Source organism: Lathyrus oleraceus, chromosome 3 (genome assembly GCF_024323335.1).
Source record: "Lathyrus oleraceus cultivar Zhongwan6 chromosome 3, CAAS_Psat_ZW6_1.0, whole genome shotgun sequence".
Taxonomy (NCBI): Eukaryota; Viridiplantae; Streptophyta; class Magnoliopsida; order Fabales; family Fabaceae; genus Lathyrus; species Lathyrus oleraceus.
In genome coordinates, this window is record NC_066581.1 from 103,252,644 (window position 1) to 103,279,745 (window position 27,102).

A 27,102-nucleotide genomic window follows, 5' to 3' on the forward strand; every position below is an offset into this window, starting at 1 on the left:
TCCTATTTGGATCTTGACTTGTATACAACATACAATCAAACTCTTATACGTAATCTTTACTCGAATTATGTTTCTTGAATATTACAATTCACCAATTCTGCTTCAATCTTGCATCTGTAGAAATTAACCCCTTGATCCTACCGATTCGTTGAGAGGTGAAATTGTCTGAAGATCTGAGAAGAATTCCGCTTTATCAATAGCCTTCCACACAGTCACTACTAAGGCAATTCTGGAGAGAAGAACCTACTTCTTTTCAATGGAATTTGTCTCCACCATTGACAATCACCTCAATCTTGCTAACAACCTAAAAACCTCAACAAGATATTCAAGAACGATTAGTTTCAAAGACGCGCCTCCTTAAATCAATTATAAAACTCTCGTTATCAAGATTTGAACTCAATTGAAGTTGAAGATATAAGAATTTCGTTGCAAGACTTTGAACACTCAAAACTGAGGAAATTGGTTTTTCACTTAAATCACACTGAAAATTATGATCAAAATGATATATGATATGTGAGAATTTATGACAAAAAGCTTTTATATGTGCCTGAGATTACACGTACAAAATGGTTGAAAAAGTCAGTTAGATTTGAATCAAGAGCAATCTATGATTTGAATTAAATGAGCAAGTGAAATGGAATAAAAGGGATTTTTTTTGAAAATCTATCCATTGATTCTATAACACCACAGTTTTTTGATTTATTGAAACTATTTGATTTATTATGATTTTTGTGCATTTATTTGATTATTGTGTAATATTAATTAAATAAATAAGGGTGGTAGGGGTGTGTGACCTTGAGGTGAGAATGCGGTGAGTAATTAGAGGTTAGTAGAGGTTGATTAAATTATTAGAATTTATTTTAATAATTAAAATAATAGTATTTTATTAGATTATTTAATTTAGTAGAAAATAGAGAGTTTTGGGGCAAAATGTGATTTATGAGAAGTGGAAAGGAGGAATGAGTAAGAGGAATAAGAGTTTGGAGCATAATTAGAATTGTAATAATATTTACCCTAATGGTATAAACTAGAAGCATAACCTAGTTTGAGGAGTTTTATCAGTATGTATAATCAGAAATTGGAGAATAGAGGAAAGGCTATGGAAATGGCAAGAGAAAACTTAGAACTTGGACGAGATTAGAGAATCAAAAACCAGAATTTCTCACTACTGTTAGGATAATCAGGTAAGGGGGAGAACTATCTCAATAATGGGTATATGCATGAGGGGTAGAGTTGAGGAGTCCTTAACCTCCAATAGGACATTGGGATTTTAATATAATTATGTTATTGATGATTGATTTGTTGTATGTGATGATGATTGATGATGAAATTCGTGTACTAAGTGGTATGACAAATTTTATTTTTATGATATATTCGCAATTGTTGTTAATTGAAAGTTTTAGGAATAATATAATTTTATGAAAACCATGAATTAAAGGTGATGATTTGATGAAATTAGATGTTATTGTTGAGTATATAACTCGTGTGATGTTTTGGATCGATTTTGGATGTTTGAATTGATAAATAGGAGTTATGTGGTGAACTTCATTGAAGAAGACAAATTATTCAGGTTTTAGGGTGCTGACGGGCGTCACGCTGGTGATTGGTAACCTGTCACACTACCCAGACTTGATTTCCAAGCCGTTCGTCACATAGGTGACGTTCTGCAATGTTGGGTCTAGTGACGGGCGTTACGACCATGACGAGTAACTTGTCATGAGTTTGCTGTGGGCATAAATACTTGTTTTGATGATATCAAGTTATAGATTTTGATTTTTCAACTTTTATGGATATTTTGGGTACTGTTATATTATGTTAGCTACAATTTAAATGATGTATTGGTATGACTTAAACGATTAAGCATGATTTCAATCGAATTTATGACTTATTATTGAATGATGGATATGTGCATACTGTCGCATCTCGAAAAATACAATTCCTCGCGATGGTCGTGGAAAAAATTACGTTCGAACAGAGTCGCCACCTAACTTTATTTATCCCAATGAAGGGATAGGAAAATATCGATAAAACCTTTAGGAAATGGAATAGTGGTCACCGCAACCATATTCGGGTCCAGGAGTGGATTACGTAAGGGGAAGGTATTAGCACCCCTTACGTCCGTTGTAATCAACGGGAACCTTTTAGTTCTAATGTGTGTTTCGAGTGTTAACTTATGTTTGTTTGTTATCTTTAGGTTATAAACTATAGAAATGGATGAGAACCTCATATAGGGAAAGGGGAGGTTCTTTATTAGTGTGCTCGCGAAGATACAACAATCTCCTGCCTACGTATCCTGAAATAAGGAAATCAGAGCATTCATAGTTCGGGGAACTACGGTTGGTTGGTGTTTTTTTAATGAACAACTGTTTGGATCGCATCCTAAAGGCTAAACGTTGGCTTGTCTACTCTCGGTGGAGGCTTAAGCATTGGTTTGGTGTGCGCATTAGAAAGGATTAACAGTGTTCTTTCTGAAAAGAGTTTTGGTCACACGGGGGCGACAAGTTGGATTAATATGTTGGATATTTTGTTTGACTGGTTGTGTTGAGATATTTTGGTTGGATGACGATTACTCGGATGGTCGAGTAAGACAACTCGTATCCTAACAGTCGGGAAAGGGAATAGAAGACTCTAGACCGCTTTCTTTTTCATCCTTAATTGTGAAAGGATCTTAATGATGATTAAGGTATTTTAAACGGATGAAGAATACTCGGATAACCGAGTAAGACAACTCGTATCCTAATAATCGGGAAAGGGAGTAGAAGACTCTAGATCGCTTTCTGTTTCATCTGAATATTTATGAAAATAAGGTTGTATATGGTTGACGTATTTTAGAAAGAACGACAAGTACTTGAATGGCTGAGTAAGACAACTCACACTACGCCAAATAAGGGAAAAGAGGGCGCTTTTTTTGGCCTATAACAGCGCTTTAAAGCGCCCTCTAATCTGGCGCTGGCATAGGTAAAGACAGCGCTTTTTTTCCTGGTGAAAGCGCTCTCTAAAGTGGCTCTTTAAGCCCTTTAAGGGCCACTTTAGAGGGCGCTTTTTAAAGAAAGTGCCCTCTAAAGTAGAAACTTTTAAGGGTTTAGAGGGCGCTTTTACTGGAAAGCGCCCTCTAAAGTGGAAACCTTTAAGGGTTTAGAGGGCGCTTTTACTGGAAAGCGCCCTCTAAAGTGGAAATTTAAAGGGTTTAGAGGGCGCTTATTTTGGAAAGCACCCTCTAAAGTGGGTGGTTATTTAACATTTACGTGCATCACATGTCTCTGTGACCATATTCTCATTTCAGGTTATGTTGCAGCCACAAGAGGTAACCAGAAGAAAATGGCATACAGCTGCTTGTTATAATTCACAAGAGCAACTAAAGGTTCTTTTTATGCTTTTATAATATTAAAATACAAATACTGATATATGCTTATTGTTTATATGATCCTCTTGCTATTTGAAATGTCATGAACCGAAACCACTGCTACTCTAATTGAAATGTATAATAACCACTCTCTTTCATTTATTTGTTTATAATCAATCAATTACAACAAAAATGCAAATATGCTGCTAGATTAGAAAATCACACTGTTTTGGTATTTTTCATATTTAACAAGACCAAAGAGCATAAAAATGAATTGAGTTGATTCAGAAGAAAAAAAATATGAATGTGAATACATGAGTGAACACTAGCTGAAGTGCTACTCGAAAGGAAACTTCATCTGAAAAACTGTTGTATTTCTTCAAGAGTTTTTCCCTTTGTCTCGGGGACCCAAATGGCAACAAATCCTGCTGTGAAAACACAGACTGCAGTATATATTGTGAAGGTTCCTGATAAAAACATAGGAAGCTTCTGGTTAGAAACAATAGATATTTATAGAAAATTAACATAGGCAATGCACACAAACCTCCCGAACTCCAATCCAAGAGCAAATTTGTTGTTAATGTAACCAACCAGGAAAAGAACCAATTGGCAAGTGTTGCAAAACTTCCAGCTAGGCCTTTGATGTTAATCGGAAGAATCTATTATGTAAAATATATTCAACACATCAACTATCACATTATATTACAACAAAGGTTTGTTCATATAGGGTTGTCATGCATATTATTATTGAAGAAAATTGTACCTCAGACATTATAATCCATGGCATTGCTCCTAATCCCAGAGAGAATGCAATAACCATGACCTGAAAGAAATTGAAAGTTTATAATAATGAAGTTAGGGAAACAAATAATAGAAACCATCATTTCTGTAATAAAGTTGTATTTACACACCACAACTCCAGCCACCGATACGAGGCTCAATGTCGCATATAAATCAGAATCTGGTGATATATATTCCTGAGAGGAAATTCAACATAAAATATATTATCCATATAAAAAACCAAAAATATAAAGAAGAATTTACTGATATATAATCTTGTGAATCTGTGTTACAAATTTCTGAACATTTATGCATGAATGCATGTGTAATATCTAGTTAATGTATTATGTATATATAAAAATAAACAAAAAAAATGTTCAAAAAATATAACAAACAAAAAAATTATTATTACCTTCAAGTAGAATGATATTGAAACAACCAAAAGACTCAAAGCCATTGCAGATGAAGAAACCTGCAATAGGAGATTTTGATTAATCTCTTATTACCCTCCAAACAAATAGTAATGTGAATGCAAAAATTATCGAAAAAGCTCAGACTCACAATAAGTAAAAGTCGGCGACCAGATTTGTCTGCTAACCACAAAGTTAAAATCGTAGCAAGAACCTAAATGACATGTAAATATTGTTCAGATTATGGTCTGATAAATTTGGAACGTTACAAATTTAGTTTCCTTTCGGTCGAACCTGAACAGCATCGACTCCAAATGTTGCTACATCACTCGAAACATGCGTCTAAATCTCGGAATAACAGGAAAATACCACAAGACTTTTGCTGGAGACAACTTGTTCTTATATCGCGAGACACCGCATTTAGGACACTCATTTAATGATGCATACTCATTTCGAAACAAAACGCAATCGTTTGGAATACTCAATAAATGTATGAACCAAGAAAAATGAAACCAAAAATGAACAATAGCGAACGTCAGAAGAGAAACCAAGTAATATAAAGATTAGAAAAATACCTATGGTGTCAAAATCGAACAGCTAACAACTAATTAATAGAAGGAGGAAACGTCGTAGATCTAACAGAGATGGAAGGAGAACGCCTTAGAAGTAGCGAAAATCGTAGCAGTGAGAACCCTAACGTGAAAAAGAACGAAAATAACAGAGAGTGAAATAACAAAACGCGCAGTATGTTATAATTTTAATGTTTACTAAAGGGGACCTTAGAGGGCGCTTGTGGAAAAAAAGCGCCCTCTAAAGGGGGCCTAAGAGGGCGCTTATGAAAGCGCTCTTTAAGGCTTTCCAAAAGCGCTTTATAAACTGGAAATGCACATGGACTTATAGAGCGCTTTTTTAAAAGCGCCCTCTAAGGGTAACCTTAGAGGGCGCTTTCTAAAAAGCGCCCTGTATTGTTGTCCCTCTATCTCCTCCTTATTTTTTCGCTTCACCTTAGAGGGCTCTTTATTACAAAAGCGCCCTCTAAAGTGCGTTGTCTATTCCAATTGTTCGCTCCTTATTTTTTCGCTTCACTTTAGAGTGCGCTTTTGTAATAAAGCGCCCTCTAAGGTGCGCTGTCTATTCCAGTTTTTGGCGTAGTGTCATATCCAAGCATTTGAGAAGAGGAATTAAAAACTCAAGACCATCTCTCTTTTCGTATAGTTTTGATTGAGAATGATTTGACTTACAGTATGAGTTGGTGAAAAATGACAATTGTTCGACTGACCGAGTAAGAGAACTCGTATTCAAACAATTGAGGAGTGAAGTTGAAAACTCAAAGTCAACTCCCTTTTCATTTAGCTTACTGTGAAAATATTTCGATTTAATCGGAGTTTGGAAGTTGGTATAGGAACGACAATTATTTGACTAACCAAGTAAGAGAACTTGTATTCAAATAATCGAGGAGAAAAATTGAAGACTCGAAGTCATCTCCCTTTTCGTTTCTTATTTATAAAATGGTTCTATTTGATTGTGCTTAGGTGGGTTAGGAATGATGACTATTTGACTAACCGAGTAAGAGAACTCGTATTCAAATAATCGAGGAGAGGAGTTGAAAACTCAAAGCCATCCCTTTTTTTATTTCCAAATGTAATGGTATTGGATTGTGATTGGATATATTAATTTGATTTGAATGAAAGTACTCGATATTGGATCGAGGTTTTAATTTCGTGTTTATGAATGAAATGGATTTTATTTAGTGAATCAAACATCTACTCGATTAAAATTGAATAGGTCTCATTGTAAGAAAGCCCAAGAGTAAGCTATGTGAGGTTGATGGCGATGCCTAAAGCAATCAACTTACAAAGGTGTTGAAATTGGCTCTACATCGAATCGAGAATTGTGTGATTTTAGTGGTTTAAAGTGGTTTGGAATTGAGTTTGTATTATGAAATGATAGTGGAAAAAAATCAATCAATATTTAATTATCAAAATTAATTGATTAAAACTCGGTTAAATTGATTAATTAAAGTTAGTTAAGATTAATTATCAAAATTGTTTAATTGAATCAAATAATCAAGCTAATTAAAATTAATTAATCGTAATTAACTAATTAAACAAATTTTAATTAATTAATTAATTATAATTAAAAGAGAAAGAAGTATGCGAGATTAAAAAGATCGGATTGAATTGGTAACGATGTGCTCAAGAACCGGTCAGGGCGAAATGACAACATGATTTATATCATTCGCAAGATCACAACGCGGTGAAAATATTTCTGTTGATGTATTGGAATTTTGGCGGAAGAATGACATAAAATATTGAATCCGCAGATAAAAATCCGATTAAAAATGTAATGAAAAACTTGACAACAACAACATAAATATTATGACAATATTTACAAATTTATTTAAAGCATATGGGAGGTGCAAAGTGATTGGACATGAGGTGTATTTATAAAAGAAAATAGGCTAAAATGAGGACCAATATTCTAATCAAAATTAAAATAAAATAAAAATAATCAATTTAATTAAGCCAATGAGAAAAAAAATATATACGTGGGGGAGCCACTCTTTAGGAAACATACAATAACTATTTTTGAACCTTTTTTTTCTAAAATTCAAAGCAAGCCAAACAATGAAGGACATGTGACACTATTATAACATATAATAACAATGAAAGAAGACCAAATTCTCTTCTTCCTCTAATTCACGTGAGAATAAGATGCATACAAGAAATTCTCCTTAACTTCATGCTTTCTACTGAACAACTCAATCAATTATTTCGAAAGTCTTATACATCACCCATGGCCACACTTTAAATAATAATATAAAACATTTCACTATTCATCTTAAGGACTACATCACGTTTGCAGAAGGTACATTGGTCTTTATACAAGATAACACTATGATCTTATTTAGAAAAAAAGTCTGTTAACAACACCAATCAACATATATATAATATATAAGGGTAGAATAAACACTAAAATTGACACAACTAAATACCTTAGCCTAACAAAACAATCGCTAGTATTGAAACAAGCATTAGCCGCAACGAAAACGATGCAACCAGAGGACCTCTAGCATACAACTCGAACGAAAAAAAAGAAGAAGAAATTTGAAAAAAAACACAAGCAGCAATTTATATGTATCATACTACAAATAGCAGGGCATTTGTTCTATAATTGGACCAGAGATTAAATCGTCATCACCATATCACGAAATCCATGGACAAAATCTAAGTTTAATAATAATACCAACACATCACAGAATCACATAATGTTCATTATTATAAATCCAAAAAACAAATTACCGTAAACAAAACGACGACTCAAATTTACCCAAGTTAGAGCAGCAATACAAACATCATAATAACGACAACACTCAATACCGAAAAACCTCCATCTGAGTCATCGAACCGATGATTGAATCCTGGAAATCAACAACACAACATTGAGAAGAAATCAAAACAAAACCAAGAAACTTTTAATTGTAAAAGTGAAATTGATAGTGATGGATCGATAAAGCTGAAGGCCGTCAAAACGTTTAGGATGAGTTAGGTTTGTATCGGTGATGAAGGTGTATGCGTTGTGTTTTGCAAGGTGTTTGTTGTTTTGAGAAACAAGGTGTATGAGGTTTGGTTGTATGGTAGTTTTGGAAAAGAAGAGGAAAATGAGTCGATGGTGATGAAGCTCGCGGTGGCGCATTATGATTGGTAAAGGTTATTTTCTGGCTTTTGTTATGAAAGCGGTGATTCGGTGAAGATCAGCGATGAATAAGAAGAGGAAGGTAAGGTGGGTGTGTCCACCGAATGAAGTTAATGGCGGTATGGTGGTGGAAACGGAGGTTGGAGGGTTTAGGATGTTGGTTGTGATTGGCGGAGGGATTTTCGGTGTTGTTGAGGTAAGTGGTTGAAGAGTTTTGTCGGCAGCGGAAGAAATTAAATTGGTGTTTTTTGTTAAGTGGTGCGGGCGGTGTTAGGCGGAGGGTGAGTTGAAGAAGATGAAGTGAAAATTTTTATGGTGGGTCGCAAGTTTAACCGTTGAAAAGGTGTGGAGATTTTAGGAAGAAGAAGGGGAAAAGCTTCTTCTTTCTTCTTTATATTTTCTGTTTTCTTTTTTACCACAGAGAGCGTATGTTTTTTTTTGTCCTCTTGGTGTTGTCCTCCTTTCCTCTTTTTATTTTCTTTTTCTTTCCGTTGGAGGACAAGAGAGAGAGAGGTGACGTGGAAAGTAGGTCCCTGGCCTAGCTATTTTCAATTTTACTCTTATTACCGTTGAGAGTTAGCTGTTGGAAAAGATTGGAGGAAGAGAGAGATAATTCATTTTATTTATAAATCCTAATTTTTTATTGGATAAATGAAACAAGTGTGGATTGCTAATAATGACCACTGATTAATTTGAATCAATGGTTTGGATTGAATCAAAGAAGCACACCAAGAAACACACACTATTTAAATAAATCAAAATATATATAATCCCTTTTTTTAGATGACTTAATCGATTTAAAACAATTTTAATCAATTGAATCAAATAAAATTCATAACTTTTTTTTAAATAATCATGATAAAATTAAACTAATAACATGGAAAATTCTATTTATTTAATCGGACTATTTTGACGAAAGAACAAAATTAAAACGACTAAAAATGAATAAAAGTCGAGCGAAAATTTGCTCGAAAAATTAAATCAGATGCATGAAAATGATCAGTGCGAAATATACTTATTGAAAAAATACAGCGTTTCTTTAAATTTTGAAATAAATTTTCACCGGTTAAAAGGCTCAGGCGGGTCAAAATGCAACTGAAAGAGCCGCTAAAATAAACAACGAGCACACCAGGTTAAACTACGTGAACCGTAGATTAATAGTACTGGTGTCTGTAATTTTAATTTTGAAAATCTTTTTACCTGCTGATTTGTGCACGTTCTTGAGAAGTGATTCAACCGATTTGTTTGTATTTTCAATAAATTTATTCTGACTGATATTTTAGTTATTATTCATGATGGAATGCATGTCATGTTGTGCATATGATGCAAATTAAAAATGAAATCAATTTTACAAAAATTTAAATATGCCCGGACAAAATTGGGGTATGACACATACGCGATGATGATGTTGTGTTAATTTCCGTGAACTGTGATGATGACATGTTGTTATATGAGCATGAATTATGTTGTTGGATTGTGAGTATGTTGTTGTAGGATGATAGTTCGGGAGGGGGACTATTATCATTGGGTCAATGCATGATTTGTTTATTGTCGGGAGGGGACTTTAAACATTATGTTGTCATCGCATTGACGTGTTATGACATGCATTCATTATGTTGTTGTTGTTGATGAAATGGGAGAATTATAATCCGAGCAGGGTGAATTGGTGACTTGTCCTGAATCCGAGCAGGGTGGATTCGGGGTTTGAGCAGGGTGAACCCGATTCTTAAGTGAACCAATTGATGATGATATGGTACCACATGCATATGATTATGGTTGAAGTTGTGAGTCTCACTGCATAATTTAAATGATGAATATGTGATTGCTTTGTGTTTGTTGATGGATTGGGTGTGAGAATGATGTTGTGTCATTGTTGTTGTATGAGTAGATGTTTGAATTCTACCTTGCAGCTTATGCCGCTAAATTATTGATGTGAATTCTCACCCCCTTTACTTTTATGTTGTCCACCATGGATATCTTGTAGATACTCATGAGTATAGTTGCTGTTGTGAGTGAGAAATAGCTCTTGGAGTTATTTTCTTTAGTTATTGCGTTTATTTTTAGTCGTTATACTCTAATTTTGTAACACTGGGGGAAAATGATGTTTTCTTTTATTATGTTTGGTGTCGACTTACTTGCTTTGTTGAAGTTTAATAACTATTATGTTGAGTTGTTTTGGAAGTTGCCAAGAGTTGGATATTGAAATTCCTTTATAAGATCCAAATTGAAGTTAATATGTTTTATTACTATGATTAATGTGATTCTGCCACGATGATGGCATAAGTGAAGGTGAGCATACAATGATAGGTGTTGTATGTTGTTTACTTCCATTATATGTTTTCAAAATGTATATATTTTATTAAAGGGTTATCGTTGATAACACCTTGAATTGTCGAGTAATCCTTTATTTATAAGTTTTGGGATTTAGGATGTTACATTTTTGAATCAGAGAAAAGAATGATTCGAATCATGAGCCACGTAATTCAAATCATGTACAAAAATTGATTCGAATCAAATGTCACAACCCTAACTGGAAAATGTTGAAAAGTGTGTGATTTAAATCATGTTTAAAATTTGATTTGAACCAAATCAAACAGAAGTGGACATTAGAAAAATGATTCGAATCAAGTGCAAAAAATGATTTAAATCGAATGACTCAGTTTTCCCTATGTCCAATTTGATCAGAATCATAAAATGTGTGTAAACTCCATGATTCGAATCAAACATGAAAAATCTCAAATTTTCATATTTTTAAAGGTACTTTGAGATTTTACTTTGAATTAAACTTAAAATATTTTCATTCCACTTACTCATGCAATTTGATCAAAGAACATCTTGGTCAAGATCAAATATAACCAAGGTTTTATGCATGCTAAAAACGAACATTTTCAAACTTGATTCTGAGAAGTGCAATCATGAAGGCGACTCAACAATCAAAATTAAATGAAAGATGAAAGCGATAAGCCAAGAAAAACATACTCCATCTCACATTTTCTGAACCCTTCAAGCTTGAAAAATGAATCAATTTTCATATTCCAAGCTCTAAGAGCTTATTTCAGTCCATACAAGGCTTTATGCAACTTGTACACCATCCCTTCCTAATTCTTTTTCACAAATCCAAGAAGTTGTGACACATAAACTTCCTCTTGTAAAGGACCATTCATAAATTCATATTTCACATCTAAATGCATTAGAGGCCAATTTCTATTAGTAGCTATAACAATCACCGGTCTGATTGTTTCATCTCTAGCTACAGGTACAAACACCTCAAAGTAATCTAATCCAGATTTATGTAGAAATCCTCTATCTACTAACCTTGTTTTGGTCGCATCTCGAAAAATACGATTCCTCGCGATGGTCGCGGAAAAAATTACATTCCAACAGAGTCGCCACCAAACTTTATTTATCCCAATGAAGGGATAGGAAAATATCGATAAAACCTTTGGAAAATAGAATAATGGTCGTCGCAACCATATTCGGGTTCGGGAGTGGATTACGTAAGGGGAAGGTATTAGCACCCCTTACGTCCGTTGTACTCAACGGGGACCTTTTAGTTCTAATTTGCGATTTGAGTGTTAATTTATGTTTGTTTATTTTTTTGGGTTATAAAATATTAAAACTAGAAATGGATTAGAACCTTAGAAAGGGAAGGGGGAGGTTTTTTATTAGTGTGCTCGCGAAGATACAACAATCTTCTACCTACGTATCCTTAAATAAGGAAGTCAGAGCATTCGTAGTTTGGAGAACTACGGTTGGTTGATGTTTTTTAGTGAACAACTGTTTAGATCGTGTTCTAAAGGCTAAACGTTGGCTTGTCTACTCTCGGCGGAGGCTTAAGCATTGGTTTGTTATACACATTAGAAAGGATTAAATGGTGTTCTTTTTGAAAATAGTTTTGATCACACGAGGGTGACAAGTTGGATTAATATGTTTGACGTTTTGTTTGGTTGGTTTTGATCGCACGGGGGCGAGAAAGATATATATTTGATGTGTTGAGACATTTTGTGAAGGTGAGAAAAACAAGAAAGGGGGGGTTTGAATTGTTTTGAAAAATAAGCGCTTTTCAAAATGAAAATCACACAAGGATTTTATACTGGTTCGCTTATAACACAAAGCTACTCCAGTCCACCCGGCCAAGGTGATTTCGCCTTCAACAAGGACTTAATCCACTAATCTTGAAAGATTACAAACAACGCCTAAGAGAAAAATCTCTTAGTCCTCTCAAGTCTACAGACTACACTAAGTCACTTGAGGAAATCAACAAACAAAAGATGAAAGATAAATTGTAATCTAGAGTGCTTCTAAGAAAGCAAATATTACAGTGTTAAGAACAAGAGTTTTTCACGTTATAAGCAAAAGCTTCGTGAATATCTTAGAGAGCAAGAGTGTTTTTCTTGAATGTTTGAAGTTTCAGTATAGTTTTGGCTTATTGGCTTGTGTCCTGAAAGTTGATTTGCAATCCTTTATATAGATCAGTTGAAGTAGTAGTTGAAACTGGTGGATATTGAGATGAAGTTACGCCATCACATAATTAGCTAATGCAGGATGACTTTTTCTTCTTGAAATGACTACTTACCACAAGTAGTATTTTCTTTATTGAGATTGGAGATTAACGTCTCTTTCTCAATTAGGAAATCCATTTGAAAATCTTTACTTGTCTTCAACGTTACTCTTTCATGATTAGCAAATCCATAATCAAAGTATTTGTGTTTCTGGAGAACCTTGGAATCTTGCTTCTGATGTTGATCTAAATAGATTCTTCAGAAAGCGTTGTTCAGAGTCAGAGGTTCTAGGACTTACTTCTTGTTAAGATGCTTCTGATACTTGTTGTTTAGTTCAGAGTTTGACTTTCTTGAACTTGTTTCTTCTTCAGAGTTTCTGATCATTTGATAATATACTTCTGATCTGGTACTCTATCTGATGATGTCATTAGAGTCCTGCACACTTAGAAACTTTTCGTTAGGGTGCCATTTTTGGTTTCATCCTTTGTTATCATCAAAATCAAGGAATCTGTTGTATCACAATTTTTGTTCTTACAATCTCCCCCTTTTTGATGATGACAAAACAACTTTAATTAGCAGATGAAACATGAATAAAAATAGATCAGATAGACAGAAGCTCCCCCTGAGATAGTACTAGGGAGTTCAGAGGTTCTGAAGTTCTTACCAGAGTTTCTTAAGTAAAGAGGTTTCTGAGATTTTCTGCAATTTCTTAAATCCAAGTTAGATAATTTTGTTTATATAAAAAATGTTGCAGAATGCTTGATGGTTTTAGACAATATTTTCATCAGAGCTAATAATTACTTTCTCCCCCTTTTTGTCAGAATCAAAAAGACATAGTAAAAAAAATAAGTAAAGAGAAAATAAATAAAGAGAAAAACTTGAAATTCATAGATAGAAGCACAAAGGCAACAAACAAAACATCAGGTTCAAAAGAACAAGAAAAATATCAGAGTCAAAAGAAGACAGAAGCAAAAACAATAGGCAAGTAAAAACAAATAACTCCTAAGTGCCTAAGGGTTCGGAGGCGGAGGCATTCTCTGAAGCAGCATAGCAAGCATGTTCTGGATGTTTTCGTTGACAGTATCTTGCTTGTCCATTCTGGCCCGGAGTTCATTCTGATCTTGCTTGAGTTCTTTCAGAGTCTGAAGAACCGTAGGAATCACAGAAGATGACTCCCCCAGAGTCAGAGCTTGCTGAGCTTCAGCTTCAGCAGCAGCTTGAGCTTCTGCATCTGCCAGAGCCTTTGCTTCAGCTTCCTTTTGCCTTAGGAGTTCAGCTTCTTTAGCAAGTCGTTCTTCTTCTAACCTTTTTGCTTCTTCTGCTTCTCTGGCCAACCTCTCTTCCTCTAGCCTTCTGGCTTCAGCCTCTCTGGCAAGTCTCTCCTGGAGTCTTGCCTCAGCATTTCTGATGTAGTCATTTCTGACTTGTTCAGATATGCTCTTCAGCCTAAAGGACTCAGATGTCATCCAGCCAATGACTCTGTTCCAGTGTGTCCTTACAGATTCAGGATCATCACTGATTTCAGAGTTAGTGACCAGAGAATCAACCTTTCGAGCTGAAGCCTCTGCAATCATAAAGATGGCTTCCTTAAGGGTAGGTTTAGAAAGCTCAGGTTCAGGTTCTGGTTCAGAGGTGTGAGGTGGAGAGTTTGGAGGGCTGAGATTTAAAGTGAGAGGTTCTGGTTCAATTTCTGGTTCAGGTTGAGGTTCAGAAGATTGGGATGAAGCGTAAAGAGGGTTTAAGTCTAAGGGTTCAGATTCTGCTTCAGGTGCAGCGAGAATTTTTGGTGGGGTGATATCAGAGGTGTGGGGATCAGATGGTTGAATTTCAGAGGGTTGAGTTTCAGAGGGGATGGTGGTTGTTTGTTGTAGTGGTGAAGTTATTTCAGGTTCTGTGGTTTGTGTTTGTTGTGAAGCAAGTCTATGAGCGTAAATTGTGGCTATGGTTGGTGATTCAGGATCAGAAAATTCAGGGTCAGATGAGAGGGAAACATATGGGGGTGATTATGGTGCTGAGGATGATGAAGATGAGGTGCTTTGGTGAGTTTGTGCAGGTATAGAGGGAGGTATGAAAGTTCTTGCTATGTTTAGAACTGGTGTAGGTTGGGAGGTTCTGGTGATTGAGGGTGTAATGTCAGAGGTGGTATAAATGGGTTGTGAAGAGAGAGGATTAGAGGAAGCCATCATAAATTCAGAGGTAGCAGGAGGAACAGACTTACCAGTAGAAAATTGCAGAGGAGCTGAAGATCCGCTTCCAGAAGCTCCTTCAAGTCTGGCTTTCTTTGCTGGAGGTGCTATCTTTCTCTCAGAAATACCTCTCTTGTATCTGACTAAATCTTCTTCAGAGTCCAGACAGTCATCGAGGCTGAAATCAGAGACATCAATACCTTCTTCCAGCAGACGATGAAGGTAGAGGGCAACAGCATCTCTGGGTTCGTTTTTGAAGAATCTGGCCAGGCCATGAGGCATCTTCCTCTGATCTTTCAAGCTATCCCAGGATGTTTCCAGAGTTGGCTTGACTTGTATTTTCTTGATAATCCCCATACTCTTGAGGTTTCTGGCATTCAGAGGCTTCCCCACATCAATTGCCAGATCATCCATCAACTTGGTCTTTTCCAGCTCATCTACCAGTCCATGCTCAATGAAGACGTCAGATAGCAATCTTCCCAGAGGAATGTAGGATCTAGGCTTCATGTTATTCCTGGTTTCTCTGACTGAATCTCTCAGATATCTGAAGAGGAGAGCAGGGAGGTTGATCTTCACACCTTTCTGGATGCAGTACAAAATGCATTTCTGGTCTGCATTAATGTAATCAGAAGAGTTGGAGGCTGGACGGTGGTGGATAGTTCCCAGAATAATCTTCAGCCACACTCTGAGGTTCTGGTGTAGCTCCTTGTTCTTAGATGGGTTTCCTTCAACATTTGGTTTGAAGATTGTTGGGTTTATCACATCTGTTATGCGCTTTGACCTAGGAGGAATGTTGTAGATCCTTTTTCCTCCACTTCTTTCCATATTCAACAGAGAGGCAATGGACCCTTCTGTGATAACTATCTTCACTCCCAGAACAAATGAGACAATGAAGTTGTCATCTGCATCTGCATGTCTCCAGAATTCCTTGACCAGAAGAGGGTAGATTGGACCATACAACCTTTGGAAATAGTTCTCCCACCCTTGTTGACGCAGTTCTCCAGTTAGATCAACGCCATTTCTTCTTAGGTTGTCGAAATCAACCAACGATTCGCACAACACATCCAAGCCTTCAAAGGGGGTTGAAAGGTTAATGTGGCGTTCACGGTCAAGAACGTGAGGTTCTTTGTAAACAGGGGTTATGGTGACACCAGTAACCGTTGGTGTTTGAGTGTTTGAGGTTTGGGGATTAGAACTTGATTCCATCTGTTGAGAGAAGTTAAAAACTTCTTGTTGTTGAGCATCCATGAAGAAGAAGATGAAGATTGATGAAGAACTTGCAGAGAATGCTTTGAGAGAGGGTTTAGGGTTTTAGAGTGAGTGAGAGTGATAAGTGTGAAAAGTGAGAGAAAGTGTTTATATACTCTAATTAAAAACATGCAAAACGACACACATTCCAGCGTTAGCACAAAAATCAAAATAGCACGTTTGGGGGGAAAAATGATTACAGCTAATAAATGAATGTCTAATCCCAACAGTACGCACACTGCTCTAGGAGATTTCAAACGTTCTGACCTTTGATTTCTTTTGACAGTTGTCTAGAAGTTCTAGGGTTAGACGTTTAGAGCTCCACATGTTGATGTATCTGATCTTCAGGAATACCAAAGGATTGGTTTCTGAAGATTTCTAACTCAGATATCTTCTTAACTTGTAGAAGTATCAGAGTCAGAGGCAGAAGTACATTTGTTTACATCAGATTCACATTTTACATTTTTCAGAGCCATTTTTCACTCAGGGCAATTTTTAATGTTCAGATTTTCTAAGATAAAAAGAAATCTATCTTCAGCTAGAGGCTTAGTAAAGATATCTGCCCATTGATGTTCTGTATCAATGAACTTCAATGTTACTATCCCTTTCTAAACATAGTCTCTGATAAAATGATGTTTTATTTCTATGTGTTTGGCTCTGGAATGTAGAATGAGATTCTTACTTAAACAAATAGCAGCAGTATTATCACAAAAGATAGGAATGTTACTCTCAAATATCTGAAGATCTTCTAGCTGATGCTTCATCCAGAGCATCTGAGTTGTGCACAGTGATGCTGAGATGTATTCTGCTTCTGCAGTTGATAGAGCAATAGTTGACTGTCTTTTGCTAGCCCAGGAGATTAGATTGTTTCCCAGAAGCTGGCAATTTCCAGATGTGCTTTTTCGTTCTATTCTATCTCCTGCGTAGTCTGCATCACAGTAACCAGAAAGTCTATACTCTGATGTTTTCTCATACATCAGGCCCAGGTTAGGAGTTCCTTTCAGATACTTAAGAATTCTCTTAACAGCTGTTAAATGAGATTCTCTAGGATCTGATTGGAATCTGGCACAAAGACAGACGCTAAAGAGAATATCAGGACGAGTAGCAGTCAGATAGAGAAGAGAGCCTATCATACCTCGATAGAGCTTCTGACAAACCTTGTTGCTTACCTCTTCCTTTTCCAGAATGCAAGTTGGGTGCATAGGAGTTTTTGCAGAGTTGCATTCAGTCATATCAAACTTCTTCAGAACGTCTTTAATGTACTTGCTTTGATGAATGTACGTGACTTCTGGAGTTTGATTGATTTGAATTCCCAGAAAGAACTTTAGTTCTTGCATTAAACTCATTTCAAATTCTGCCTGCATTAACTTAGAAAATTCTTGGCAAACAGAGATATTAGCAGAACCAAAAATAATATCATCAACATAAATCTGGCATATCATGAGATCATTATTAAGGTTTTTACAGAAGAGTGTAGAATCAACTTTCCCTCTGATAAAATTTTGTTCCAGAAGAAAATTGCTTAAGCGTTCATACCAAGCTCTGGGAGCTTGTTTAAGTCCATATAAGGATTTCTTAAGTTTAAAAACATGTTCTGGAAAGTTTGAATTTTCAAAACCTGGAGGTTGATTGACATACACTTCTTCTGAAATATAACCATTAAGAAATGCACTCTTGACATCCATTTGGTATAATTTGATAGAATGATTAATAGCAAAAGATACAAGAAGACGAATAGATTCTAACCTCGCGACTGGAGCAAAAGTTTCATTATAATCAATACCTTCTTGTTGACTATAACCTTGAGCTACCAGTCGTGCTTTGTTTCTGACAACTTCTCCTTTCTCGTTCAGCTTGTTTCTGAAAACCCATCTGGTTCCAATGACATGAGTGCCTCTGGGTTTAGGAACGAGATCCCAGACATCATTCTTTGAGAATTGATCTAATTCTTCTTGCATAGCTGCCACCCAATCGTTATCTTGAAGAGCTTCATCACAGGATGTAGGCTCAATCAGAGACACTAGTCCCAGAGGAATATCTTCAGAAGTTCTGAAGGTAGATCTGGTTCTAACAGGTTCATCTTTGTTTCCCAAAATCAAATCTTCAGATACGTTAATACGACTTTTAACTTTCCTTGGAATTTCTGGAGATTTAATTTCTTCAGAGTCTTGAGTGACAGTTGCTTCTGGAGTTTTCTCAGATTCTACAAGAGTGATTTCCAAATCTGCAAACTTTTCAACTAGCTTTGACTTTTCAGGGTCAAGCTTATCATCAAATCTGACATGAATTGATTCCTCCACAATTTTGGTTTCTGTGTTGTATACTCTATAGCCTTTAGAGCGTTCTGAGTATCCTAACATAATACCTTTCTGTGCTTTGGAATCAAACTTGTTCAGATGTTCTTTAGTATTTAATATAAAACAAGAGCATCCAAAAGGATGAAAATATGAGATGTTGGGTTTTCTTCCTTTACACTGTTCATAGGGAGTCTTTTCTAGAATAGGTCTTATAGAGATTCTATTCTGAATGTAACACGCTGTATTTACAGCTTCTGCCCAAAAGTGCTTTGCTACATTAGTTTCATTGATCATGGTTCTGGCCATCTCTTGGAGTGTCCTATTCTTCCTCTCTACAACTCCATTTTGTTGTGGAGTTCTAGGGCAGGAGAAATCATGGGATATTCCATTAGAATCAAATAATTCTTCAAAATCTTTATTTTCAAATTCTCCACCATGATCACTTCTGACTCTAATAATTTTAGAGTCAAATTCTTTTTGCACTTTGGAACAGAAACTGGTGAATACAGAGTGAGACTCACTCTTGTGCTTTAGGAATTTTACCCATGTCCAGCGACTGTAATCATCAACAATGACTAGTCCATACTTTTTTCCATTAACTGATGCTGTTTTCACAGGACCAAATAAGTCAATGTGAAGAAGCTCCAGAGGCTTAGAGGTAGAAACAACATTTTTCTTTTTAAAAGATGTTTTTGAAAATTTTCCTTTCTGACAAGCTTCACACAGAGCATCTGAAGAAAACTTCAGTTTAGGTAGGCCTCTGACTAACTCGAGTTTAGTTAGCTGAGAAAGTTTCCTCATGCTAATGTGGCCCAAGCGTCTATGCCATACCCATTGCTCTTCGTGAACTGACATTAGACATTTAACATTTTGATCTTTTAAATCAGAAAGATTTATTTTGTAAATGTTGTTTTTCCTCTTGCCTGTGAAAAGGACAGAGCCATCGTTCTGATTAATGGCTTTACATGTTTTTTGATTGAAGATTACATCATAACCGTTATCACTTAATTGACTTATGGATAACAAGTTATGCATTAATCCTTCTACATAAAGAACATCAGATATAGAGGGAAGAGTACCATTACCAATAGTTCCGGAGCCTCTGATCCTTCCTTTCTGATCTCCTCCGAAGCCTACAAATCCAGCGTCTTTAAGTTCCAGACTTTGGAACATAGACTTTCTTCCTGTCATGTGTCGCGAGCATCCAGAGTCCAGGTACCATGACTGGTGTCTGAACTTCGCTGCATAGGATATCTGCAACATAGATAATCTTATCTTTCGGTACCCAGAATCTCTTGGGTCCTTTTAGATTAGTTTTCCCAGAGTTTCTTACAACTTTGGGTCTTCTAGCATTTTTAAATTTGTGTTCTTGTGTGTGTGTGTAGTGATATGAAAAAGGAGATTTAATTTTATCACTTGCAGAAGTTTTATCTTCATTAGGATCATACCCAATTCCCCTTTTATTGTTCTGACTTACTCCATAAATCATGGATGCCATAATACTCATATCTATCCCATTCTTCATAAATTCTTGAAAGGCTTCTTCATATTTGTAAATAATTTTATTTGAGATTTGTGGTGCTTGAGATAACGTTTCTTCTAATTTTATTTTTGCTTCATTTCTTTCTAACATTAAAGATTTGATAGTATCTTCTTGTGATAGAATTGTTATCTCAAGTTCACTACACTCTTCAAATTTTGCTTTAAGACAGCCTTTAACGTTTTTAAACTTTTGTTTTAATTTCTGATAAGAAGTAAGAGTTTCTGACAAACATGATTCTAAGTCAGATCTAGAAAGTTCAGAAAATACCTCTTCAGATTCTTCGTCTGAACAGCTGGATGTGGTAGCCATAAGTGCTACGTTGGCTTGTTCGTCAGAGTCAGATTCTGATGATCCAGATTCACTGTCATCCCAGGTAGCCATCAGTCCTTTCTTTGTTCTGAAGGTGTTTTTCTTGAAGCTTTCTTTTCTAGGGTTGTCTTTCTTCAACTTGGGGCATTCATTTCTGTAATGACCTGTTTCTTTACATTCATAACAGGTAATATCTTTGTTAGCTTTACCTTTTGAAGTTGACTCTGATCGATCCCCTCTGGGTCTTGGTCTTCTGAAGTTGTTGTTCCTCTTTTTCCAGAGTTGCTTGACTCTTCTGGTTAGTAGGGACAACTCTTCTTCATCATCAGAGTCTTCTGGTTCAGAATCGTCAGTATCTTCAGCTTCTGCCTGGAGAGCTTTGGTTCTGTCAGGCTTCCGTCTTTCAGATCTGGACTTAAGCGCTACGGACTTGTTCCTTTTCTGAGGTTCACCCTCCTCTAGTTCTATCTCATGGCTTCTGAGAGAACTAACAAGTTCTTCAAGGCTGATATTGTTCAGATCCTTTGACAGCTTTAGAGCAGTAACCATAGGTCTCCATTTCTTTGGCAGACTTCTGACTATCTTCTTAACATGATCTGCAGTCGTGTATCCTTTGTCTAACACTTTAAGACCTGCAATAAGAGTTTGAAATCTAGAAAACATAGCCTCTATAGCTTCGTCGTCTTCCATTTTGAAAGCTTCATATTTCTGGATAAGTGCCAGAGCCTTCGTCTCCTTGACTTGGGAGTTTCCTTCATGGGTCATCTTTAGAGAGTCAAGTATATCTTTGGCTGTCTCTCTGTTGGTGATCTTTTCATATTCATTGTATGATATAGCATTTAGAAGTATTGTTCTGGCCTTGTGGTGATTTTTGAACACACGTTTCTGATCTTCTGACATCTTACTTCTGGGAACTTCAGCTCCATTTAAGACTGGAGGAGTGTATCCATCTGTGACAATGTCCCAGAGGTCAGCATCATAACCCAGAAAGAAACTTTTAATTCTGTCTTTCCAGTAATCAAACTTTTCTCCATCAAAAACAGGAGGCTTGGCATTGTAAGAATCTCTTTCATTTGAGTGGGCCATTGTTTTTCTCGAACTGGATCTCTCTACACGGTTAAGTGTTTGATTAGAAAATCAATAACAGAGCCGGAGCTCTGATACCAAATGAAGGTGAGAAAAACAAGAAAGGGGGTGTTTGAATTGTTTTGAAAAATAAGCGCTTTTCAAAATGAAAATCACACAAGGATTTTATACTGGTTCGCTTATAACACAAAGCTACTCCAGTCCACCCGGCCAAGGTGATTTCGCCTTCAACAAGGACTTAATCCACTAATCTTGAAAGATTACAAACAACGCCTAAGAGAAAAATCTCTTAGTCCTCTCAAGTCTACAGACTACACTAAGTCACTTGAGGAAATCAACAAACAAAAGATGAAAGATAAATTGTAATCTAGAGTGCTTCTAAGAAAGCAAATATTACAGTGTTAAGAACAAGAGTTTTTCACGTTATAAGCAAAAGCTTCGTGAATATCTTAGAGAGCAAGAGTGTTTTTCTTGAATGTTTGAAGTTTCAGTATAGTTTTGGCTTATTGGCTTGTGTCCTGAAAGTTGATTTGCAATCCTTTATATAGATCAGTTGAAGTAGTAGTTGAAACTGGTGGATATTGAGATGAAGTTACGCCATCACATAATTAGCTAATGCAGGATGACTTTTTCTTCTTGAAATGACTACTTACCACAAGTAGTATTTTCTTTATTGAGATTGGAGATTAACGTCTCTTTCTCAATTAGGAAATCCATTTGAAAATCTTTACTTGTCTTCAACGTTACTCTTTCATGATTAGCAAATCCATAATCAAAGTATTTGTGTTTCTGGAGAACCTTGGAATCTTGCTTCTGATGTTGATCTAAATAGATTCTTCAGAAAGCGTTGTTCAGAGTCAGAGGTTCTAGGACTTACTTCTTGTTAAGATGCTTCTGATACTTGTTGTTTAGTTCAGAGTTTGACTTTCTTGAACTTGTTTCTTCTTCAGAGTTTCTGATCATTTGATAATATACTTCTGATCTGGTACTCTATCTGATGATGTCATTAGAGTCCTGCACACTTAGAAACTTTTCGTTAGGGTGCCATTTTTGGTTTCATCCTTTGTTATCATCAAAATCAAGGAATCTGTTGTATCACAATTTTTGTTCTTACATTTTGTTGGATGACGATTACTCGGATATTCGAGTAAGACAACTCATATCCTAATAGTCGAAGAGAGGAATCGAAGGCTCTAGACCATCTCCACTTTCATCCTTAATTATAAAAGGTTTTAGTAATAATTAAGGTATTTTTACCGGATGACGATTACTCGGATAATCGAGTAAGACAACTCGTATCCTAATAGTCAGAGAAGGGAATAGAAGACTCTAGACCACTTTCTTTTTCATCCTTAATTACAAAAAGGATTTGATAATGATTAAGGTGTTTTGAATGGATGACAAATACTCGGATAATCGAGTAAGACAACTCGTATCCTAATAATCAGGAAAGGGAATAGAAGACTCTATACCGCTTTCTGTTTCATCTGAGTGATTATGAAAATTGGTTTGTGTATGGTTGATGTATTTTAGAATAAACGACAAGTACTTGAATGGCTGAGTAAGACTACTCATATCCAAGTATTTGAGAGGAGGAATTTAAAATTCAAGACCATCTCCCTTTTCGTATAGTTTTGATTGAGAATGATTTGACTTATGGTATAAGTTGGTGGAAAAATGACAATTGTTCGACTGACCGAGTAAGAGAACTCGTATTCGACCAATTGAGGAGTGAAGTTGAAAACTCAAAGTCAGCTCCTTTTTCATTTAGCTTACTGTGAAAATATTTTGATTTAATCGGGGTTTGGAGGTTTGTAGAGGAACGATAATTATTTGACTAACCAAGTAAGAGAACTTGTATTCAAATAGTCGGGAAGAAAAATTGAAGACTCAAAGTCATCTCCTTTTTTATTTATTATTGTAAAAGAATTTGATTTATTTGCGCTTAGGTGGATTAGAAATGACGGTTGTTCGATTAATCGGGTAAAAGAGTTCGTGTTTAAATAATCGAGAAGAGGAGTTGAAAACTCAAAACCATTTCCTCTTTTATTCCTAAGTGAAATAACATTTAATTGTGACCTGGTATTTTAATTCTTAACAAAGAATACTCGATGTTGGATCGAGGTTTTAAATTTGTATTTTTGTGAACGAATTGAGTTTATTTAGTGAATAACTCATCTAATCGATTAATAAAAAACCGAATAGGTCTCATTGTAAGAAGGCCCAAGAGTAAGCCATGTGAGGTTGATGGCGATGCTTTTACCAGCGATCGACTTACAAAGGTGTTTCGAAAATGGGCTCGACTTTGAATCGAGAAATATGTGATTTATTTTTGAAATTGGTTTGAAAATGACTTTAAATCGGTGACATCGACATAATCTTCCCACAATTATAACATGTCATCCATATGTACTTGAGACTCGGTATAAATAAACACAAAATAATCATGCACATACACTCCACAAAAAATAAATAATTATCTAAATTATAAGTGACATTAATAATAATATAATTAATTAATTAAATATTTAGTAGATTATTTTGATTAAATAATAAGCAATTAAAAAATAATGAATATAACCAAATAACTGCATATTTACTATTAAATATTAATAATAATAATAACAACATCATTGCATATTTACTATTAAGTATTAATAATAATAATAATATATATTTATATAATTTTGAAAGAAAATAAATAAAATAAGATATTGTTTTTTTGTTTGATAGCTATAAAATCTTAATGTACATATTTTATATGTACATAAATAAAAGAAAATAAGTTGAATAAATTAAAAATTAAAAAAAGAAAAGAAAATGGGCTAAGCTGAACAAAATAGGGAGTTTGAATAGAAAAAGTCTTTTGGGCCCAACCTGAGTTGGCCCAAAACGGAGCTACCAAGGCCCTAAACAGCTTGGTCAAACATTGACCTTCTAGGGAGAAATCTGGGCCGTATGATCAGAATACTTTGACCTGGTCAAAAGATCAAAGGGAGAAGCGTGAGGGTACACCACCATATGGTGGGGGGATCCACATAGGATCCCCTGGTTGACTCAGAAGTCAACCAAACGTGTGGCGCTGGCAGGAGGTGCCATGTGTCGCCCATGCATCCACTCCCACTTGTATATAAAAACAAAAATTGTGAGAGAGAGAGAGAGCCATTTTGCTCCTCTCGTTCTCTCTCTTCATCCTGAGAATGAAGTTGCTCTTCAACTTCCTCTTCTCCTCCGTCACCACTCTTACGGTCGAACCTGCCGGAGAAGACGGTGGCGGTTGGCCAACCGCGGTGACGCCGCCCTCTTCTCCGGCGACTCCACCTCCCAAACCTTAAAACACCAAACACATACCCCCACCTTATTTTGGCTTCTAAACTCAAATCTAAACTTGCCTTTTCCAAATTCTTTCTCAAATGGCCGGATCGAGACCCTCCTTCAAAACCCAAACCTAAAACCTAACTCTAAACTCTCCCTCTCACGCAGCCAAACGAACCCTAGTTCGTTCTTACCCTAAACACAAACCTTATCCGTCAAAACCATAACCCTAAAATTTGAGATTCAAACTTCTACAGATGCGTTTTGAAGAAATTAAAAGAGGGGTTTTACTCAGTATGTAGAGGCGAAAATAATGATGCAAAGATTTGAAAGAAAAATGGAAGATTTGTTGTTGTTATTTATATGTTGATTGTTGGTTTTGAGATAACTTGTTAAGTTATCTCTTCCAGATTTCATGGGATAATTAATCTATGGATTTAAGGTTGTCTGGATTAGATATTGGAACACATCCTTGGGTGTTCATTTTGGTTTACTGTGCAAAGAAATAATCTGTCCCTCTTATCAATTGTTTTTCAGTTTTTTAAGTGCTTATTTGATAAGCTGTTTTTAATTTTGAATTGGTTTTTGCAGGTTTTGTGAAGTGATGCTGATTTGAAAAAGGGGGGGGGGGGTTGCAATTAGGGATTGGGATTGGGGCACTGCAATTTCCAAAAGCTTTTGGAAAAGTCTTTGAAGAGCTGCATCAAACTGCTGTACTTACAGCTTATTCAATTTTTCAACTTATTTTAGATGTACTCAGAACTTTGTACTAATATTTGGATTTAATTATGTAACCTTTGGACTATGTAAGTTTGGATTAAACGTATAACCCTTTGTATTATGCATTAGCCCTTGTTTTGATTATTTGTAATTTGGATTATTTAGAATATCTTGGATTATTAAATTAATTATGCAATTAATCCCTTTTTATCACTTGAACTTTGTCCTAATTATTCTATATGTGTTAAACAAGAATGCCTAAACTCTAACTCAAACTGAAAATGGATTGGGCCATATTAATCAAAATTGGACTTTCCACTTGGTCACTTCTAATTATGCTTATTATTCACTTAAATGAACAATATGAAATGTGCATCATAAGCAATAAAAGAAACAATTCCAAAGTGAGCTTTAAAACATTGTTCATTATCATAGTTTTTCAACAATCCACTTTAGCTTAAAAGAAATGCATGTTTAAAAATGCAATTTGAATCTAGATATTTATGAAGGATCAAGACTTTGGCCGCAACATGTGGAAGTGAGCTTATCAATAAATGATCATAAAAAATATCCATGACTCTTAATGCTTACTAATAATCAAATGAATTTTGGATTAGAAATGTAAAAGGATTTGGACCGCACTTTGCAATATTAATCATGGACACGTTTATGCGAATGGACCTTTTTAAAACCAAAAGTTCTCATGGATAAACCAAAATGGGCCTTGTTAACCAAAAAGTACATACTATCCCATGCTTCAGTCAATGGCCATAATAGACAAATGCAACTGGTGTCTTCTTAAGGATCTTAACAGATGAAAATATCACTGAAGATTTGCTGTCACTAAGGGCTGAGAAACCCTAAGATAAAGTTTATGTCTTAAGATAAAATACATGTCTTATAACATTGGGTAGTGAATGTTGGTTGAAGACTTTTCCTTACCCGGACAAAATTGGGGTATGACAGTTTTGTGTTTTCCAATTGATCCCTTTGGATTCAGTTTCAACTTGTAAACCCATCTCACACTGATGGTTTTCTTGTTCTTCGGAAGCTCAGTCAACTCCCAAGTCTTGTTTATTTGTATAGCCTCAAGTTTTTCTTTCATGGATTTCAACCACACTTTCTTCTCGAGAGCTTCTTCAGTACTAACTAGTTCAGAGTCTACCAACATTGCACACTAAATGCCTTCCCCTTCAGAGTATATTTATCTTGCAACATATCAAACTCTGCAAATCTTCTGGGTATTTGTTTGATTATTTATGGTCTCGAAACTTGTTTAAAATCTTCTTCAGATGCTGAAACAATATCAAATGTTGAACTACCTTCAGAGGTTTGACCACCTTTAAAGGCATAACCACCTTCAAAGGCATTATTACCACCAAAGTATGGATCATCATCAGAATCTAGATCAAAATCAGATTCACCTTCAAAATCATACTCACCTTCAGACTATCCTACATCATCAGAGTCACCTTCAGACTATGTCTTATCTTCAGAGGCAAATTCTCCTTCAAAGGCAAATTCTTCTTCAGAGGCAATTTCTCTTTCAAAGTTTGGAATATCTTCAGAAGTTAACTCAGGTTTTAACTCTGCATCAAAGCTAAATTGATACTTGTTCCAATTACATGCTTTTGTTTCTTTCACAATGACATCTCTTCTGAATTCAA

General features: G+C 35.6%; 1 protein-coding gene across 1 annotated transcript; it reads right to left on the bottom strand.

The window, feature by feature from the left end:
- Window positions 1–325: 325 nt before the first annotated feature.
- LOC127129913 (sugar transporter ERD6-like 6) lies at window positions 326–26,606 on the bottom strand. Its single transcript, XM_051059017.1, has 8 exons — window positions 26,378–26,606; window positions 4,828–4,853; window positions 4,685–4,747; window positions 4,536–4,595; window positions 4,255–4,320; window positions 4,107–4,166; window positions 3,888–4,002; window positions 326–450 (listed from the first exon to the last, which is right to left on the bottom strand). The coding sequence occupies exons 1-8, from the start codon at window positions 26,604–26,606 to the stop codon at window positions 326–328; spliced, it is 744 nt and encodes a 247-aa protein (XP_050914974.1).
- Between the last annotated feature and the right edge of the window lie 496 nt (window positions 26,607–27,102).

Excerpts from the sequence above, each read along its gene's own strand:
- LOC127129913 (XM_051059017.1), bottom strand. The coding sequence starts at position 26,606 with ATGTTGGTAGACTCTGAACTAGTTAGTACTGAAGAAGCTCTCGAGAAG. Across the intron at positions 4,321-4,535 it reads CAATATCATTCTACTTGAAG|GAATATATATCACCAGATTC; the intron begins GTAATAATAATT and ends ATTTCCTCTCAG. Across the intron at positions 4,003-4,106 it reads CATGGATTATAATGTCTGAG|ATTCTTCCGATTAACATCAA; the intron begins GTACAATTTTCT and ends TTTACATAATAG.